Source organism: Triticum urartu, chromosome 5A (genome assembly GCF_056163025.1).
Source record: "Triticum urartu cultivar PI428250 chromosome 5A, HENAU_Tu73, whole genome shotgun sequence".
In the NCBI taxonomy this organism is placed as follows: Eukaryota; Viridiplantae; Streptophyta; class Magnoliopsida; order Poales; family Poaceae; genus Triticum; species Triticum urartu.
In genome coordinates this window covers 517,528,804-517,548,621 of record NC_141877.1, presented here as the reverse complement: position 1 = coordinate 517,548,621, position 19,818 = coordinate 517,528,804, and the positions used below count along the sequence as shown (strand labels likewise).

Below are 19,818 nucleotides of genomic sequence, written 5' to 3'. Positions count from 1 at the left end.
CATGCTCTTCTGTCCACGTCGGTCGACCTGGTCGTCGTGCATGCATGGAATCTTATCTTCCGTCGACAGAAATGCCTTGGCATCGCGCACTTTCGGCGATATCGAGGCTGGCGGGCCATTTCAAATCTCGGCTGGTTCCAGTCGTGCCCCGGTCAAGACGCCGGTGCACCGCGCGCGTACGTACGTGAGGTGAGCCGTTCCATTCCAGCCCGGACGTCTGGCCCGATTGACCCAACCAACTGTTCACTTCACATCTGTCTCTTGTCCGCTCTCCGGCTAGCTAGACTCGTCGCCGTCGCCGAGGAGGTTTACACGTAGCAGTGGAGATGGCCAGATGGGGTACAGCCAAGTATAGCCCGGCCGTGTGGCTCGATCGATAAACTAGTGACGTGTTTGGTTGTGCGCGCAACGATTTTATCTGTATTGCATGTGCGTCTTAGTTGGGCCTGATTGAGGAAGAACAAGCAAAAAATCATCATCTGCACATCGTTTGATTGTCTGCATGTAGACTGCTTGCATTGGGGGAGCAATTTTGGCATCGTGTTTGATGTCCAGCATTGGCTGTGTTGGTGCAACTACATGGTATTTAGTTGCATACAAAAGATATGATTAAGAGTTAACAATTATACATAACACATAGAGTTAAAGTACAGTGCTTTGGCGAGACTGTGGTGGACGGTGGCCGTGACGCCGCGTTCGACACGATGAGCACGGGGGCCTTGGTTAGTTGTACCCCGTCTCCACTGGGGCGCAATGATCTACTTGCTAGCGTTGTCGTCAGGGAGAAAGTCCATTTGGGGGATGAATAGAATGACGCCGAGGCAGAGGACGGGCGAGGAAAAATACAGTGCCCCGGCGGCGTCAATGCAATAGGATGCAGGAAAGGAGGCCGAAAGAAATGACGCTGACGATAGTTTAATAGGACACAAGCAAGGAAGCCGAGAGGAATGATGCTGGAAATGAAGTCAATGTAGTAGGTCGTGAGAGACAAGGCCGGTAGGAACGATCCGACGGCCGCTTCGGTGTAGTAGGGCGTGGAAGAGGATCCGACGGCCGCTCCAGTGTAATAGAATTCCATATTGATCGGTAGCGTCTATCCAAACGCGTTGGCTGCATTGAGATGTTTTCATATCAGTACCGTCGCACTCCCATCCCGTGTAGTGGCAAGTGCTTGTTAATGCTACTGACATTCTGTTCCAGCTGACTTGGCTCGACTCTTCAGCAGCCAGCGGACATGCATACGTACGAGCTGAAAGCGACGAGAAAGTTGAGGAGGCGATCGATCCACAGCACAACGAGAGAGAAACGGCAGACCAGAGCCAGAGGTTGCCTGGCTGCGCCACCCCGAACGACGCCAAGTCAAGATCATGGCACCACACCAATGGCATTGGCAGGAGCCATATAGTGCTCACGCGTTTCTCTTAGACGAGACCTCTCTTCCTTCTCCATTATTACACCGATGACAACGACGACGCCGGACTGAATTTTCATCTAGATTAACTCTGGTCCCGTCCGCAGAATTTCCATGGCATCGCACCTTCAGCGATGTCGAGGCTGGCGGGCCATTTCAACCTTCGCTACGGTTGGTTCCAGCCAGCCAGTCCAGTCGTGCCCCGGTCAAGACGTGAAAAAGTGAGAGCCGTTCAGTTCCAGCCCGGGCGCGTGGCCCGATTGACCCAACCAATTGTTCACTTCACAGGCGTCAGCGTCGGCTAGCTAGCCTCGTCGCCGTCGCCGCCGTCGTCGTCTCCCAGGAGGTTTACGCGTAGCAGTGGAGCCAGCCAGCCAAGAGCCAACTAGCTGCCCGAACTCTGAAGCGGTGCCCTCTGTCTGCCGTTGGTTTACTAGTTCGTGATGAAAAGTACGGCACACTGGTAAACAATGGGCTTCAGAGCACTACTTTTTTTTGAGTAATGCTTCAGAGTACTGTACTGGAGTACTTGCCTGGTGCAGCAGAGTGGACTGTCTTCCATTTCTTTTTCTTTTTCTTTTTCTAAAGCCAAGCGAGGAGTGTTCAAACTCCACCTAGCACTAGAACCGCAAAGTCAACACTGGGGCACAGGGCAGATATGTCCAGAATAGCTACTGTAAAATATAATAACACGGTTAACACCATACCGTGACGGCCTGACCATCTTTCTTTTTGAGAACAGAGTTTTTGAAGAAATAATAGGGGCAGGCTTGGCCTACTAGTTCAGTGTCATGGAGCTGAACTGAACACCTATACCTGTGTTTCACTCTGCAATGCAGCTTATCTTTCTCCATGTTGGTTCACGTCTGCTGTCCAATCCTGAATCCCGTTTCTGGGACAGCTTATTGTGTACTTTTTCTCACATAAATTGTTACTGTATGAATCATGCATGCATGCAGTACGCTAAACTACATCAAGCTCGACTCAACGAGATCAAACCAGTCGCCAAGAATGTGACCGGAAAAAGGGTACAGTTTTGGCCTTAGGTAAATATAAGCAGTCAGTTGAATCTACCATCCTCGGCGCTGCGTCACCGATCAAACAATTCTGCTCTCCCCCGGCGTACGCACGCGGCGCCCCTCTCGCATGGCTGTGTCGATCTGAATAGAATTCCATGCCGACCGCGACGTCTCCCCGAACACGTTCAGATGTTTTCATACACGACCTACTCGACAAGGTCTCGTTCCGTACAGTACCTGCTGATGTCACTGACATACTACTACTATTCTGTTCCAGCTGACTTGTCTCGAAACGACCTCGACTATGCATATGCATGCAGGAGCCAGATGAGCTAGCCAGCAGCGCTCACGTGTTCAACGTCTGGACGGCAGCTCCGTTCCTTCATTTCTGCAGAGCACCATGGCTTGTATTATCAATCATCGTCGGGCTGCATTTTCTCCTAGATGAGTTCCATGCACCCAACCGAGAAGTCCGTAGCAACCAGCAACCAGCCGAGGACTGTTCGGGATCTGTCGACCGAGTCGCCGTCCAGCCGTGGAATCTTCCGCCCCCAAAATTACCATGACATCGCGCCTCGAGGACAGTCGCGCTTCGCCCCGTTCCAAATTCCAAAGCCGCGCGGGTCACCAGTACCGCTTTCGTCCATGGCGGCGCGTCTAGTCGATCTACTCCCTTCATTCCTAAATATTTGTCTTTCTAGAGTTTTTAAATGATCATTACATACGAATATATAGACATATTTTAAAGTGTAGATTCACTCATTTTGCTCCGTATGTAGTCACTATTTAAAACCTCTAGTAAAACAAATATTTAGGAACGGAGGGAGTAGTAGGTAGACGATGATGGAATCCAGCCGGACATGCATATGACTGAGAATGGCAGTAGCCACTGGATTTGCTTGTCATGCACAGGTCGGACACAAGTATCATGCGTGAAGCTGTTTCGATCTAGTAGTAGAATAGAATTCCATGTCGATCATCGGTAGTACGTCAATCCGAACGCGTTGGTTGCGTTCAGATGTTTTCATATCAGCACTGTCGCACTCCCATCCCATATTCCCATGTACGTAGTAGGTAGTACGTCGTACGAGTGCTTGTTAATGTCACTGACATTCTGTTCCAGCTGACCTTGGCTCGATTCTTGAGCAGCCAGCGGACGCGCGTGCATGCGTACGTAGGAGCTGAAAGCGATGAGAGAGTTGAGGCGGCGATGGATCCACAACGCAACGAGAGAGAAACGGCAGCGACCGACCACAGGTTGCCTCTTGGAACCAATGTCCTAAAAAAGGATCATGGCACCATTGGCATTCAACTTTTACACCGATGAGGCCGTTCTGTGGTGGTATAGTATACTAGCACTAGTATGACTGTACGCCTGTACGGGGTCACGTTATGCTCCCTCCGCGTCGATCGACCTGCTCGTTCGTCGTCCATGGATTGGAACCTCCTCTTCTTCTGTCGACAGAATCGTCATGGCGGTGTGGGAGCGCACCTTGAGCGATGTCGAGGCTGGCGGGCCATTTCAACCCTCGGGTACGGTTGGTTCCAGCCACAGCCAGTCAGTCCAGTCGTGCCCCGGTCAAGACGCCGGTGCACCGCGCGCGCCCGGCCGTACGTCAAGTGAGCCGTTCCATTCCAGCCAACCAACTGTTCGCTTCACATGCGTCAACCTCCTGAGACGACGACCTCGTCGGCCGTCGCCGTCGTCGTCTCAGGAGGTTTACACGTAGTACCGGTGAAGATGGGGTACAGCCAAGAGGCCACTAGCTGTCTGGACTCTGAAGTGGCAACCTTTGTCTGAGGTGCACACCTTCCGTGTAGATCTGCCGTTGGTCTACTAGTTCACTCAAAAGTACGCCATACTGGTAAAATATGGACTTCAGTGTATATTTAAGCAGAGTGAACTGTCTTGTTTAAAAAAAATCCAAATCAACTGTGACGCGTGTTCAAGTTCCACTTAGTACCACAGCCGCAAAGTCACCACTGGGGCACAGAGCAGTTCTAAGTAAGGAGAAATTGACTTGACCACCGTCTCTCATACATTAATATGTTTAGATTTAACCATGCAGAAGAGTTGCATGGAAATCCACTACAAGAAGAAAAAGGAATGACATGTCGTCATGGAATTCTAACCCGAGAGCACGGTGATCCGTAAACGCGAGACACGACCAAACTCAGCCTAAACTGGAGCAAAAGTACACCACGAAGCAAGAAACATCCGCTATAAGGGCATCACCAGAGAAACCCGCAAATTTCCTTTCATATCTGTCCATGGACACAGATGAAGGAGAACGACAAACCGGATGAAATTCAAGCAACAAACCGGATGAAATTCAAGCAAACACGACCGAATTTCGTAAAAACACGGCGAATTTTATTATATCTTGAATATTTAGAAAAAATTAAGACCCACCCCTAAACCAATCCTACGACGGTGGCGCTCAGCGTCCAGGCCCGTCTCGTCTTCCATTCGCCGTCTTCATGAGCACCGGCGATAAGATCGATGAAGTGAAGATGAAGTCTCCGGCGAGAAAGAGTAGAACACGGAAGACAGACCGGCCCATATGGGAGAAAAGGCACCGCCGCCTCCCATGGCCTACTCATCCTCGGAGGAGTCCGCGACCTGTCCGTCGCCGGTGGACGTGAGGTCCACGATGAAAATGATGACGCCGGCGTTGTCTTCGTCCCACCGGGCCAGCTAATGGTTTGTCGGCAACGTGTAGGAGACGTAGCTGGCGTTGTTCTCTTCTGCGATCGCGTGCAGTTGTGCCTCTGCGACAGCTGCTTCCTGACGAGCGACGGATTGAGCGTGGACAACATCATAGATGTCACGCTAATCCGCCACGAAGTTGGGGTTCGCCGCGGCCATGGCCGCCACGGCCTCCTCGCTTGTGCGCTCATCGTAGATGTGACCCTCTGCCATCCTGTGCTGCTCCAGGAGGAGCAGGCTGTACCGCTGTTCGTCCTGCGCCTGCTGGAACGGCAATAGAGGCGCCAGCGCAAGCTGCACCTCCGCAATGGCAGCATTGAAGTGCATCTGCGCCTGCTCCATGGTGAAGCCAGCATGCACAGGAGGCGCGGGAGCTGGGGCGGAGTTGTCTCCATCGTGGTGTCGTCCTCATCGACAGAGACCTCGGGCAAGCTGGCCGGCAAGCCGGCCTCGATCCACCTGGCACGACGACTATGCTAGGTGGCGGCAAGGGCGGCCACCGCGTGCTTCATCTCCGGCAACAGAATGTCCCACAATACTTTTCCGCTTGTCTTGTGGTGTGGAGTTAACCAGGTGTGGCCGCCTTTATATAACGGATTCCTGTGAGGCGAGCCATCCGGGTGCGTCAATGCGTAGCGTCGAAGTAGGTTTTTCGGCTGGCGAGCCAGCTTAATGGAGGCAGACGGACGGACAACGACATTGAACGGGCGTGGTAGATATTTGTCTCGTCCGTCCAATTACGCTTCTCCGGCATTGAACAGGCGCGAACACCGAAGACACATTGCGGGCGACGCCTTCGACCGGTGCGCCGCTTCAATGGCGGAGGCAGTGAGATGTCGTGTCCGCGCTGAGCCGTTGTCAATGTTGAGCGGCGTTGTACATCGACATGAATGCGTGCAATTGGCGTCAAGCGGGAGGATAGAGGAGTTTTTGGTAGGCCAGGGCGGTGAGAAGCAAATTTGGAATCGGTCCGGAGTCCGTAAACCTTCCTCACATTTGTCTCTAGTTTACGGGAGAAATCGCATCTGGACCGCTCAGTATCGTGCAAAATAGGTGATAGAGGAGGAAGGACGTACAAAAAAAGAAGTACCTAGAACTCATCTAGATGAGATGTAATTTCGTCTCATTCACCTAAAAAACAAGAATGGATACAACCCACGTCAGCACACACGCATCTTATAGCATCACATCCAATGGCTATAAAAGATGAATAAGAGCAAATTAAATCTCATCTAGATGAGTTCTAGCAAAACTGTACGAGCACCGGTGAGGAAGCTCACCACGACCGACAACCTGAAGTAGAGACTTTGCACCATTTGAAAAAGAGACTGAGCCCACGAAGGTGCACGCAACGCCACAAACCAAAGCCTCTGGCAGTAAGCACCTAAAGAGCAACTATCATATCCCACCACCGGTTGAAGATGAGCCATCGGGAATTCGGGAGGTGGATGCGCCAAATCCGATGAAACCATCGCCAGATTTGTGAGAAGGGCCGAGATGAAGGGGTGGATGACGAGAGCTGCGAGGAGCCGAGGAACAGACTGTGTTTTCTCACTTAAAATGTACTCCACTACTGTATGAATCATGCTCATGCATGTAGTACGCTGAAGTACACCAAGCTCATCTCAACGAGATCAAATCTACCATCCTCTGTGCTGCGTCACCTCCAGCTAGGCAAACAGACAAAAGGCAGCAGTGTACACAAGATCAAACAGTTTTGATCTAGCCCCTCTCGCATGGCTGTGTGGATCGACCGGGATAGAATTCCATGCCGATCGTGACGTCCTCCCGTCGTTCCCGAGCACGTCCAGATGTTTCCATGCAAGACCTGCTCGGAAAGGTCTCGCTCCGTACAGCAGCTGTTGCTGTTGATGGCACGGGCATACCACTACTATTCTGTTCCAGCTGACTTGGCTCGAAACGACCTGGATTCTGCACGAGCCTGGACGGAAATGGAGCTCCGGCCGTTCCTTCATTTCTGCTGAGAACCATGGCTTGCATCGTCGGGCTGAATTTTCTCCTAGATGAGTTCCATGCACCCAACCGAGAATTCCGTTTGGCACTAGGGCATACTAGCAACCAGCAACCAGCCGAGGACTGTTCGGGATCTGTCGACCGGGTCGCCGCCCAGCCGTGGAATCTTCCGCCCCCAAAATTACCATGACATCGCGCCTCGAGGAGAGTCGCGCTTGGCTCCGTTCCAAAATTCAGAGCCGCGCGGGCCACCAGTACAGCTTTCGTCCATGGCGGCCCGTGTGGTCTGACTGACTCGCTGACCCAGCTGTTCGCTTCACAGCCGTCAGCGTCAGAGAAGGGTCTTCGTCGTCTTCTTCTTCGTCGTCTCCCGGGAGGTTTACACGTAGCTGCGAGGATGTGTACGTGGTACGGGCCAGCAAGCAACTCTGTCTGCAGTGCCGCGTACTGCCATTTTTTGTCCGTTTGCCTTGCTTGGATTGGACCAGACACCAGAGACTGACTTCCTAGCACGTACTCAGTGAATGTGGTTTTTACCAAGGTCAATCCGTTCTTGCCTGATGAGTGGATCGAGCTTCATGCACTAATCAATCAATCAATCAATCAGCTGGTCGCACGTAGGCTCAAGCTAGCCGTTGGAAAGAGAAACCAGACCTCCCCTTCACCGCTTCAATGTGTATAATATATCCCCAAACAGTACGGAGTGGACTATAATCCCAATCTCAGATCATATTATACACATTTAGATATGATTCGTGGCAAGCAACTATAAAATGAACTTGGCCATAGGGTTAAAAGAAGTATCTTAACAGAGTGGATCATCAAATCGTATCCTGATCCCATCAAGTCAATATGTTCTTTTACTTTCCCCCGCAAATAAAAATAAAAATGTTCTTTTACTTTTTTTTTAGATAACAGGCATATTGCCTGGCCTTAGACTGAAAATTCAACAAACCAGCCAAATCAGGAAAATTAGCGTAAACAGGAATATGAAATGAATGAGCTAGCAAGTGCGATTACAGCGCATGTAGCGCAATCGGACAGGGGCGGCGCAGCGCCCAAACTACTCAACTACGAAGACCGCGAAATCAAGCCACCAGTGGATGCCGATCAGGGACGCAGGGACGCAACAGAGCACCTCGAACACCTAAAAACCCCTCAAACACCTCACAGCCAACCAAGAAGCAGAACGCCAACCTTACTATTGCACGTCATCCGCTTGCGCCGTGGCCCGAAGCCTTGGAGCCTTGTCACAGAGGTTGCTGCATATGCGTTCAATGTGTGGCTTGTCTTTCCAACTGCTCAACATATTCCATAGCCGGAAGAAAGAGATGATTTTGTGTGTAATGTCAGGGGATAGTGAAAACATAAACCCTAAAAAGGGGCTTTGTTTCTAGAAGTCCATAAAGACAACACAATAGCCCCCAAAACGATCTCTACGCTTTGTTCCTCGCGACAAGCGGAGGAAATCACCAAAACCAGACAACACTCAGTTATAGCCGCATGCTTCTCTAACTATGCTTCAAACAAATTGTTGTATTTTCTTTGAACATCATTCATGTAGTTTTTCTTTTCACAACTTCTTGTATTTTGCATGTGATCTCGATTAACGAGGCGAAGGAAAATCTTATTGTGATTCAAAGAGTAATTTCCCATGACGGCATCATGAACCACACATTCCACAATGTTAAAAAGCAGCCTATTATGACAATTACCATCAAACAACAAAAATAACATTTGAAGCTTACAAGTTTAGAGTAATCAAAATTAGATGAGACCTTAAAAAATAAAACTAAACAAAAGATGCATGTGAGAGAGGGGTTGGACATGCAAATCCGAAGTAGAGGATGAAAAGGGGAGAGTGAAACTGCAGCTAGGCCTAGTGGAGTGGGAAAAAGAGTCGGGAAATGGGAAGCAAACATATATCAAGCTCAAACCAGACATCAAGTCAAAAATAGGTAGTTGTGATACCAATTCAGACAGTAGTTGATGCACGAAAACCGAAAGGCGGGTCACAATATCTTTCCAAAGAATCGAGTCAAGGCGATGAGGGTTATTCAACATGACTTAGTCCTAATGGAGTGGGGAAAAAGAGTCAGAAACATGAAGCAAACATTTCAAGCTCATACTAGACATCAACTCGAAAGTAGGTAGCATCGCGAGACCCAATGCGAACCGTAGTCTAGGCACAAAAACCTAGAAGGTGAATCATAATATCTTTCCAAACAATTGAGTCAAGGCAAGAAGGGTTATCCAAGGCGATGCTGCAAGGTCTTGTGGAGTGGGGGAAAGCATGGAAACGGCAGGCAAACATCTCAATCTTGAACCAGAAATTGAGTCAAAAGCAGGTAGAATTGCAAGATTCAATCCGAAGCATAGTCTAGGCGTGAAAACCCGGTAGGTGGGTCATAATATCGTTCCAAACAGTCGAGTCAAGGTGAGACTGCAATTGGGCGTAATAGTGGGAAAAAGGAGCAGGGAAATGGGGAGCGAGCGTTGCAAGTTTGAACCAGACATCAGGATTAAAGTAGTCAGCGTTGCAAGACCCAATACAAACCAAAGTCTAGGCACGGAAACCCTGTTTGACCGGTGTAATATCTTTCTAAACAATTGAGCAAAGGCAATGAGGGTTCTCCAAAGCGAAGATGCAGTTAGCCCTACTTGAGCGCGGAAAGGAGCCGGAAAATTGAAAGCAAATGTATGATGCTCAAATTAATATCAAGCCAAAAGGAGGTAGCATTATGAGATCCAGTTTGAAACGTAGATGAGTTGTGAAAACCGAGATGCTGGTCACAGTATCTTTCAAAACAATCGAGTCAAGTTGACGAGGGTTCTCCAAAGCTATATTAACGCTAGGCCTAGTGAAGTGGGAAAAAAGAACGGAAAATGGGAAGCAAACGTTTCAAGCTCAAACGAGACATCAAGCCAAAAGTAGGTAACATTGTGGGACTCAATGCGAACCATAGTTGAGGTACATAATCTGAGAAGGCGGGTCATGATATATTTCTAAACATTCGAGTCAAGGCAACAAGAGTACTCCAAGGTGACGTTGCAATTCAACCTAGTGGATTGGGGAAAAGAGACGGGAAACTGGAAGTAAACGTATCATGGTTCGAAGCACATATCAAGCCCAGAGGAGGTAGGGGATCCAGTGTGAAACGTCATCGATATGTGAAATATCGGAAGACATGTCATAATACATTTACAAAACTCTAGTCAAGGCAATGAGGGTACAAAATACCACGATTTCTATGCAATCCATAACCCGAGCTAAACCAAGATTCCCAAGGCGTGCAGTGTGAGTGGTGAAGGCAATGTTATGAGTTTCAAGATGAAGGCAATGTTACGAGCTTCAAGATGAAGGCAAAGCCCTCTTTGGAAAGGAGGGGCGGTAACTTCATCCCAAACACTTTTGCATTGACCCCCTTGTCAAAAAGAGAACTTTGCATTGACCACCTTGTCAAAAAGAGAACTTTGCATTGACCCCCTTGTAAAAATGAGAACTTTGGAAAGGAGGGGCGGTAACTTCATCCCAAACACTTTTGCATTGACCCCCTTGTCAAAAAGAGAACTTTGCATTGACCCCTTGTAAAAATGAGAACTTTGGAAAGGAGGGGCGGTAACTTCATCCCACACACTTTTGCATTGACCCCCTTGTCAAAAAGATAACTTTGCATTGACCCCCTTGTAAAGAAAAGAACTTTGTATTGACTCCATGGACATTGCCTTCCCCGACACCACGTAAACAATACATAATGCAAGCACAGACAGATATATTCACAGACAGTTCTATCTTTTCATTGTTGTAATAGGGCATAACAAATTTGAACCTTTTGCTTTGCGCATTGTTGACCCTCAAACGAGCTCTTAATGGTATACTATTATTGTAGAGGCCAAATGTACATCTTCTCTTCTCAATCTACTGAGCAACTTATGACCCGACGACCCGCTACACGAAAGAAACAGTTGAAGTTTATTGCATAATTGTATGCTTCGCAACACACCCTTCTCCACTATACTAAATTTTCCTTTAGAAATTATTGGACCTTGTAAACTCTCGTGTCCGACTAATCGGACAGTGCCAAAATGTCTTACCAGTGGACCGGGTGAGAGCTGGCAGGAATGTTTGTAGAATAAATAAATTAATCTGACTTAATTAACAGCTTAATATAACTTGTATTATAGAATGCTGACAAGGCGACGTGGTGCAGAAAGTAGAACATACTACTATACAAGCTCTCAAATATTATGCCTTTTGCTCATATAGTCAAACTACAACCAAAGATAGACATATTGTTACTGTAAAATATATTGTGCCTGTTTTATCTAGGTATCCTTTTTGGCTAGTTATGCCGGCAAATGAAATTGTGAGGCATATGCATGAAGTATAACATACAAAAATCACGTAAAATATACTGAGCGTGTTTTATCTAGGTATCTTTTTTGACTATCTCAAAGCTAATGTTCTACAGTATCTGTAAAGATAAATATGATTTATGAAGGTACATAGACTTGAATACGAAGTAAAATGAATGATAGTTTCGATAGAAAAAGAAGTTAGGAGAGTCTGAGTATGAAAGAGTCTAGAATAAAGTAGAAGTGTGCTTTAAATTTTGTGTAAAATGTCCATATGACTTTTTTTAAAGAAATATTCAGCATGCAATGAATAATTTTTTGCTTATTCTTCCACCATGGCCCACACATACGTCATGATGCGCAGGTCCATACGTGCCGCAGTTGTATGGCCGCCATCTCGTCTTGATGGCTTCTCGTTGGCAAGCCAAAGTGGCGTCATCATGTCGCTCATGTACCTTAATTCTTGCACGTATCTCATGTCACCTCTCCACTTGCGAAAACCGTTTTTTGCACAGCTTATTATTGTATATATTCCCACCTGACCATTTAAGACAGTATATTTATTTATTATTGTTAAGAAGCATGAATGCATCCACCAACCTCTGTTTTGTCGCCCGAACAAAACTGTCTCTGCCATCCCACTTGCATTTATCTTGGAGCTTATCTTTTTTCGACAATCAGCAAAGGTTGGAGCATCAAACTCCTGAAATAATTGTAGAGAATTCTGAAGATGATGGTACTAGTACTGCTAAAAGACGTTCATCATGGGTACTTCTTTTGTTTTTAGGGGGTTCATCATGGGTACTTCAGTACTTGTGTAGTGCAGTCTAGCAAGTATGTGATGCCACGTCAAAGCTGGTCTAAAGAGAATGAAATGCATGCCTCCACTTTTTCTTTTTTCTTTTTTGAGATTGAGATGATCCACTGAATTCTTTGGTGTGCGAATGCAACGCACGCACGCGCAACCCGTGGAAGGGGCGAGGCACGCACGCTTCGAGGTGAATCTTGCGGCGTGCAGTCAGAGACACAGTGGAATGGAGCGCGCGCATCACGCATGAGTGGCCGGAGCGTCGTGTCTCGTCGAGTCGACGTGTCGTGCATCCGCCGGGGTTTCGACCGGCTCCGGTCGCCGATCACGAGGCAGGCATGCCGGAGGTTGCTTTGACCTCGTTTTCCCTTCTGCTCCGAGGCGATGGCACCGTCCACCGACCCATCCGTCCCATGCGATCCATCTGCGATTGGTCTCGCCGTAATTTCCTGGCCTTGCTGTAAAGCTGCTCAGTTCAGGCGGGCACACACGCTCGGATGGGGTGATTTTGGCTGTCAGCGTGGCCGGCGAGGCCTCCCGTCACCGTCCGACCGGTCGCCAACAGTGAAGGACGGTCGGAGGTGCGTCGCTTCGCGTCGCGTGAGAACGCGGAGCAGAAACCGGTGCGACGGGGACGGGACAGCGCGAGGGACAAGCAAGCGTACACGCCCGGGCTTGGAGTCGCCCGGACCCGTCCCCGTCCGCCGGGAGGCCCCTCCACACCGCGTGCCCCTACCCGGTTCCGCACAAAAGGCGGCACCCCACCCGGCCGGGGCAGAGCAAGAGCAGAGCACATCATCAGGCAGCAGTCCATCCAGTCCGGCAGCACCTCCACCGCCATCAGCTAGCCAGGATAGGACGCAGTACGCGCCCGGCTCGCCGAAACCGCGCCGAGCTTTCTCATCCCGCTGCGCTCCGTCCACGCCGCGATCGCCTCCCTTCCCTTTCCCCCGTCCCCCTCCCGGAATTCGGCACGTTCACACCGCCCCTCGCCACCAGTACAAAACACGGGCCAGCCTTCCTTGCACGCCCACTCCCCAGCTCTCCCCTGCTCTGCTCTTCCCCTGAGACGGACGGCACAGGCACCGTTCCTTCCCTGTCGTCCCGTGGCACGCCGGCGCCGGCGCGTGAACCGAGCCCCTCTCGTCCGCCACCGCGGCAGCTCACCGGAGAACGCGCCTGCCGGGCGGGACACGCGGAGGCGCCGAGAGATGAGCTGCCTGGGGTGGCTCAAGAAGAGGAAGGGGTCCGGGAGCGGGAGGCGGGGCTCCTCGGCCTCGGCCCCGGCCACCACGATGACGACCATGACCAACACCACCACCACGACGACGACCACCGGGTCGGCGGTGAGCACGAGCCGGTCGGACGACTCCGGGGCGGGGCGGCCCACCAGCAAGTCCACGGGCTCCGCCTCCTCGCAGCGGAGCATCTCCTCGCTCTACGAGGAGCGGGGCCACGGCCAGCTGCGGGCCTTCGAGTACGACGAGCTCCGGGCCGCCACCAACGACTTCGGCCGCGCGCAGAAGCTCGGCGAGGGCGGCTTCGGCGGCGTCTACAAGGGCTTCGTCCGCCCGCTCGACCCCCGGGCCGACCGCATCGCCGTCGCCGTCAAGCGCCTCAACACGCGCGGCCTCCAGGTACGCACGCACGTTCCCTCTACCATCCACCCATGCCGCCATGGCGCCATCTACGAGCGAATTGCGTAGTTTCCTATTCTGCTCTGCTCCCCGCGTGATTCAGTATCCAATTATTTACGCACACCCAGTTTCGTCAGAGTTTTGGGGGGATCAGAATGTGACTAAATAAATCTAAAGAAATTTGCTCCGGACAAAGAAGCATCCCACTTATTTTGAGAATTTGCTTCCGATCAAAATTAGTTTTTTGAGAATTTGCTCAAAAAATTTCATCTTGGCACCGCTCAATGGCCGATGTCCTATTGGGGACGACCAGAAAATGTAGGCAGAGAGCTTCCAGTGAACTCGGCCACTTTTTCAACCCAAAAATTTGTATTTATGTGCACGCGTAGTGTGTGCTCTTGCCAAATTTGACCAAGTGTTCCACCATGCGCACTGAGTCGCCGACTAGAAGTGCAAGGGATTATTAACAGATTCATGGAAAATCTGTTGAAGTGTGGTTGATCCATAGAAAGCAAAGGCACATTAGTCCTTTTTGAGCTGGCAGGGAAAGGAGGAGGCATTTCTGGGTTGCAAAGTCTTGAAATTGGTCTCTTTGACTACTATACTCGGAGGTTAGAGCTTATCTGCAATTTGTAGAAAGTTTGTTAGGAAAAGGCGAAAAAGGGAGGGGAAATGCAGGACTTTCAAGGATCAGATATTGACTATTATAGTCTAGGTTGATTTTGCAATTGGGGTGTAGCGGCCAGATTTACTAAATTTTATCAAAGAGTACTTCAATCATTTTGGAGCAGTTCAGCTCCTGGGGAACACATTGCTATGATTGAGTATATGATTAATGAGAACATACGCATGCTAGTATTTTATCCATCAAAAACCAAATGCTAACAAATGGTAGGATATAATATTTATCCTAACATTCTGGCATCTTGAACCCTGATATAATATTTTGTTTCAAATATATAGAAAAGTATACTACTAATGCTGAGTTGAATAAACATTACAAGTAAACGGTGCCCCACTTTGTGTGGCACGCAGGAGAAATATGGAGCCCGGAAAAGGATGTATACCAACCTTGCATGTACGTTCAGCATTGCGGTATCCAATTTGCCCAATCAAAGGAGACAAACGGCCATAATGAAGTGTTCTTGAGGGCAAACCATTACGCTAATGTTGCTGTTCTTAGTTGACTACTATTCACTTTGAGACCAAATCCTGGTTCATGTACCTAGAAAAGAAAGGTCAGCTAGAAACCTAGAGTTTTCAATTCTTCGTGCCTATTTATCCATTGCTTACTTACGAATAATCTGCTAGCAGCATAAGACTTCGTCCGGCACCTTATTCTTATGTTTGCGTATTCAAATTTGATATTCTTCTACTGACTGAGCTACTGCTTCTTCCTTGACCGGTTGAAAAAGGGAATTTTTGCAAGGCACAAATTCGAATTGCTTAGTTTTCGATGTTTACTTCGCGTTGTAAGACTAGACTACTATTTAATGTTAGCGCCATGACATTTTCTTAATTGCTCGTCAAATGAGCAGTCAGTTTTCAATGTTTTTATATATCAATATTTTTCAGTTCCTAATAGTTTCTACATATTTTTTGTCCTGCCAGGGACATAAGCAGTGGTTGGCAGAAGTACAGTTCCTTGGAGTTCTTGAGCACCCAAATCTTGTAAAGCTTCTTGGGTATTGTGCCGTTGATGGTGAAAGGGGAGCCCAAAGATTGCTGGTCTATGAGTACATGCCCAACAAGAGCCTGGAAGATCACTTGTTCAGCCGAACCCATCCTGCTCTCTCGTGGAACAGAAGGCTTCAGATTATCTTGGGTGCCGCTGAAGGATTGGCTTACCTCCATGAAGGGCTGGAACTTCAGGTATACTTCAGACATCATTGTTCACAATTAAAAAAACACATCATTGTTCAGCTGTTTGATAGTTCCTTCCAAAATTTCATTTACCATCTTGCAAAGAAATCCCCTTGGTAATTTTTGTGAGTGTCGCAACCCAACCGCAAGGCTGCACCAGTGGTGCCAAACAAAATCAAGGCAGCATCATCTTCAGAATCTGCCGTTTTCTTAGTATTCAGCCTTCAGAAATGGGTTGCTGTGCTGTCTAGTGTTTGAGCCGTGCATCCATGTATGATCTATAGCAAGAGATGATGGTAGGGGGTCAACGACACGCACTAGAATTTGCACCACCACGGGGGTGTGAGATTCCTGAAGTTCAGTCAAGGACCACAAAATCCTGAAGTTGAATAGGCTAAGAAAGCATGCTAGGAGAAGTCATGTTCAGTACCCCACCACTACGTGCCTGTGAGATTCCAGGCAGCCAACTTTGTTGGAACTTTCTGAAAGCGCAGTTCAACATTCGTCGGTGCTTCGACACGCAGCCAACGTATCCGATTTCCACTTGGTTTCTCCTAGCGGGGCTGTTGCATCAAGCGTTGTGGGTCTACTGAAGCATAAAGTAGTTAGTCAAGACTTCATATGGTTGGTGAGTATTGAGACATATCAGCTGTCAAGGGAAGGCTAGTAGTGATCATGACTTCAATTTTCTCAGGCCCTTCGTTAGTGTTCTTCAAGGTTTGTTTGGAACATTAGAAAAAGGGAAATCGCGCATCCACGACGGTTTCTCTAGGCTTGTAGTAGTATGCAGTACAGAATTATGTTCTTATATAGTAGTATCAGTTCTTTTTCATATTTATTATCTAATCTGAACTCCTCTGTTTTGCTAGGTGATCTATCGGGACTTCAAAGCGTCGAACGTGCTGCTGGACAAGGACTTCCAAGCAAAGCTATCAGACTTCGGGCTCGCGAGGGAGGGGCCAACAGAAGGGAACACTCACGTCTCAACTGCGGTACGTCGCAATCCTTCTGACCCGGATAGTATGAGAAAATCTCAAGTTTTACACAACCACATTTTGCATCAACCATCTGGCATTTCACTAAGATTCAGCTGGTCCACGGCTGCCATTAAGTGTTGCTGACCCGTGGTGGCACTTGCTCCCACGCATGTTGTTTGTTTGATGTGTACCTGATGACAAGCTTGTGCTCCCTTTGTCAATGGCGCCTCCCTTTTCTTCTGCATTTGACTCTCAATTTCTGAAATGGTTGCATCAACATTGTGTCAGCATGACATAGAACACACGTATTATTACGTCAAGCTTACAACTGCCAGCTGATATATGGCATGATTTTTTTTCTCCCCTAAACATTTTCTTTCATGTGGTGTTCAGGCTGTGGGGACGCACGGGTACGCGGCGCCGGAATACATCGAGAAGGGGCACCTGACGGCGAAGAGCGACGTGTGGGGCTTCGGGGTGGTGCTGTACGAGCTCCTGACGGGGCGGCGGTCCCTGGACAGGAACCGGCCGCAGGGGGAGCAGAAGCTGATCGAGTGGGTGGTCCAGTTCCCGCCGGACAGCCGCAACTTCCGCATGATCATGGACCCCAAGCTGCGCGGCGAGTACTCCTCCAAGGCGGCCCGGGAGATCGCCAAGCTCGCCCAGAGCTGCCTCCTCAAGAACCCCAAGGAGCGGCCCGCCATGAGCGAGATCGTCGAGGTGCTCAGGCGAGCCGTGCAGACCGAGGTGGCCTCTGTGCCAGTGGACAAGGCACCCATCGCCGGCAACGGGAAGAGGGTCAACGTGGCGCCGCCGTCGAGGAGGTGACTGATGTGCTGTCAAGGAGAGTTCCTTGTCCCTCCTTTTAGGCGAGGTTTGCGTATGGTATAGCTATGCGAACATGAGTTTAGATGATATGGGTTGTTGGATTCTTGATAGTGTTTTCTTTTCCCCCTTCTTTGGAGGCTCATTTGAGTGAAGAATCAGTTACTGTGGAATGCAAATTAACCAGCCAATACTACTTGAGTGGGAGTGGCAACCGTTACCTGTTGCTGTTGGAGGACTCAATGCAGCTCATATACTGTACCTGGATATCCCACTCTGAAGGTATGGAAAACTCCAATGCGTCCGTCCTTCCCGCGTCCAAAGTGGCCACTTCTCGCAGCGTCTTCTTCCTCACGTCGATGGCGAGGATCCATGCTCTGCGGCTCTCGGCCATTCCGTTGCCGGCATTTTCTTCGTGAAATTTCAGGTCAGGGTTCCTTTCAGCCCTGACCATGATGTAAACGACATCTTCTTCGTGTAGGCTGATCGCGGATTGGCTTCTTCCATTGAGCTTCCCCATGTCATGGAGATGAGAGGACAACTCCGGGTGGCTCATCCCCACCGGCACCTTGAAAATGTTGAGCCCGCAGTCCTTGCGCCATTGCTGACAGGGATCAGCCTTCTCCCATGCCGTGGATTTCCAACATTTGGTAACCAAGGCGGTGGTGCTGGTGAGGCCCTGGCCCTTTAACTTGAATCGCATCTCGAAGAACTTGATGCGGCCTTGCACGATGGCGACGTCCCACCCCCAGACGTCCTCTGACCTGCCCTTGCGCTCGGCTTGTGGCAGCGGGATGTGGCCAAGCACGGCGCCGTTGGCATCGTCCAGCCCGAGCAGGGCGCAGGTCAGGATGCCCTTGCGCAGGTCGGCCCAGGCCATGGAGCCGCGTTCGCCTCCGATCGCGAGCACCTTGCTCGGGCGGAAGTAACAGAACCTCTCTCGCTCGTCGACGTGCATCCACCTGCCAGTCCACGTCCAGGTCCTCGAGTCGAACAGCGAGAGGCTGAAGAACAGCTCACACTCACCTTTGGCACCTGCCATCACATGGAGCGCGGCGACGAGGAAGTCATCTCCGACGCGCCCGTCTTCGCGTAAGCGCAGGATACCGGCGGACTCGAGGGGACGGGGGTCGGGGAGCAGGCGGAGCGTCGATGTGGCGCCGGCGGCCTGGTAGACGAAGTACTCGAGGTGCTTGTCGCCGCGGACCTCGCGGGTGACGCTGAGGAGGACCGCCGGGAGGTACGCGTAGGCGGTGGTGGCGTTGGTGCGGGCGTCGACGTAGCCCCGGACGTCGAGGAGGATCGACTCGGGAGGCGTGTCCTGGCCGTCGTTCTCGAGGTGGATAGGCGGCCCGCCGTCCTCCTCCCTCCATAGTCCGTGGAGTTCTCGCACTCATCGTCGACGTCCTCAGTGAGTTCTCGAACTCCGTGGACGGTGAGCGAATAGATCAACTACTAAGTAGACTGTACGTGCGTTGCCACGGGCCAAGAAACGGATTTGTAAGTAATGTTTATTTTTTGATAAAGGGTGGATTTAATTAACTCAAAATGGAGCATCAAGAAGATACAAACATGATGAGCACATATCCGGCCTCTGCATAGTTAGGATGCACACAGCCAACACCAACACACGCATACAAAAACATACCTGCAAATAGCAAAGTCATATAAGACCAAAGCTATGCATGTAGGCGAGGAAAAAAACTCCAAAGCGATCAGATCCTGAATCGACAAACTATAACAATAACCATATCTGCACCGACCATGTCATGACATCACTTGGACGACGAGGTTCTTCAACAATAACGCCTTCAAGAAGGGAGCGACACTCAAGTGCCACCGTCACCGGATCCAGCCACCCAAGGCTACAATCTAGGTTTTCACCCTGAAGAATCAGTCCGAGCATTCTGAACAATGCCTTCAAGGTAACGACGTAAAAACATCGCCATTGCCAGGTATACCCAACTCGGGTCAGATCTAGGCTTTCACCCCAGAGCTCAAGACCGGGTGCTCAAGTAGTACCACCATCAAAGTCATTCATGTGTTGTCGCCATCACTTTTCCACAATCCCAGCAGCTACATGTGATATGACCACCGCCGCCGCACAACCATCCCTTTGCATCAAGACTTCGTCCATAGTTTGCATCTCGCCGCCGAAGTCAACCACCAGATCTACGGAGACAAAACTCTTAGAAAATCTTTTAATGGTGACCGCAATCCGCAGCGAGGCCGCCGCCA

The 19,818-nt window shown here is 49.8% G+C and overlaps 1 protein-coding gene across 1 annotated transcript; it reads left to right on the top strand.

The window, feature by feature from the left end:
- The first annotated feature begins 13,020 nt into the window (after window positions 1-13,020).
- Window positions 13,021-17,800, top strand: LOC125528375 (putative serine/threonine-protein kinase PBL19). The gene is made up of 4 exons (XM_048692858.2): window positions 13,021-13,915; window positions 15,527-15,787; window positions 16,648-16,770; window positions 17,149-17,800. The coding sequence occupies exons 1-4, from the start codon at window positions 13,490-13,492 to the stop codon at window positions 17,581-17,583; spliced, it is 1,245 nt and encodes a 414-aa protein (XP_048548815.2). The 5' UTR covers window positions 13,021-13,489; the 3' UTR covers window positions 17,584-17,800.
- Window positions 17,801-19,818: the final 2,018 nt, after the last annotated feature.

What these genes read in the sequence shown, in the direction of transcription:
- LOC125528375 (XM_048692858.2), top strand. Translation starts at nt 13,490, where the DNA reads ATGAGCTGCCTGGGGTGGCTCAAGAAGAGGAAGGGGTCCGGGAGCGGG. An exon ending in ATGAAGGGCTGGAACTTCAG is followed by an intron (nt 15,788 to 16,647) that starts GTATACTTCAGA and finishes CTGTTTTGCTAG; the next exon opens with GTGATCTATCGGGACTTCAA. An exon ending in ACACTCACGTCTCAACTGCG is followed by an intron (nt 16,771 to 17,148) that starts GTACGTCGCAAT and finishes TGTGGTGTTCAG; the next exon opens with GCTGTGGGGACGCACGGGTA.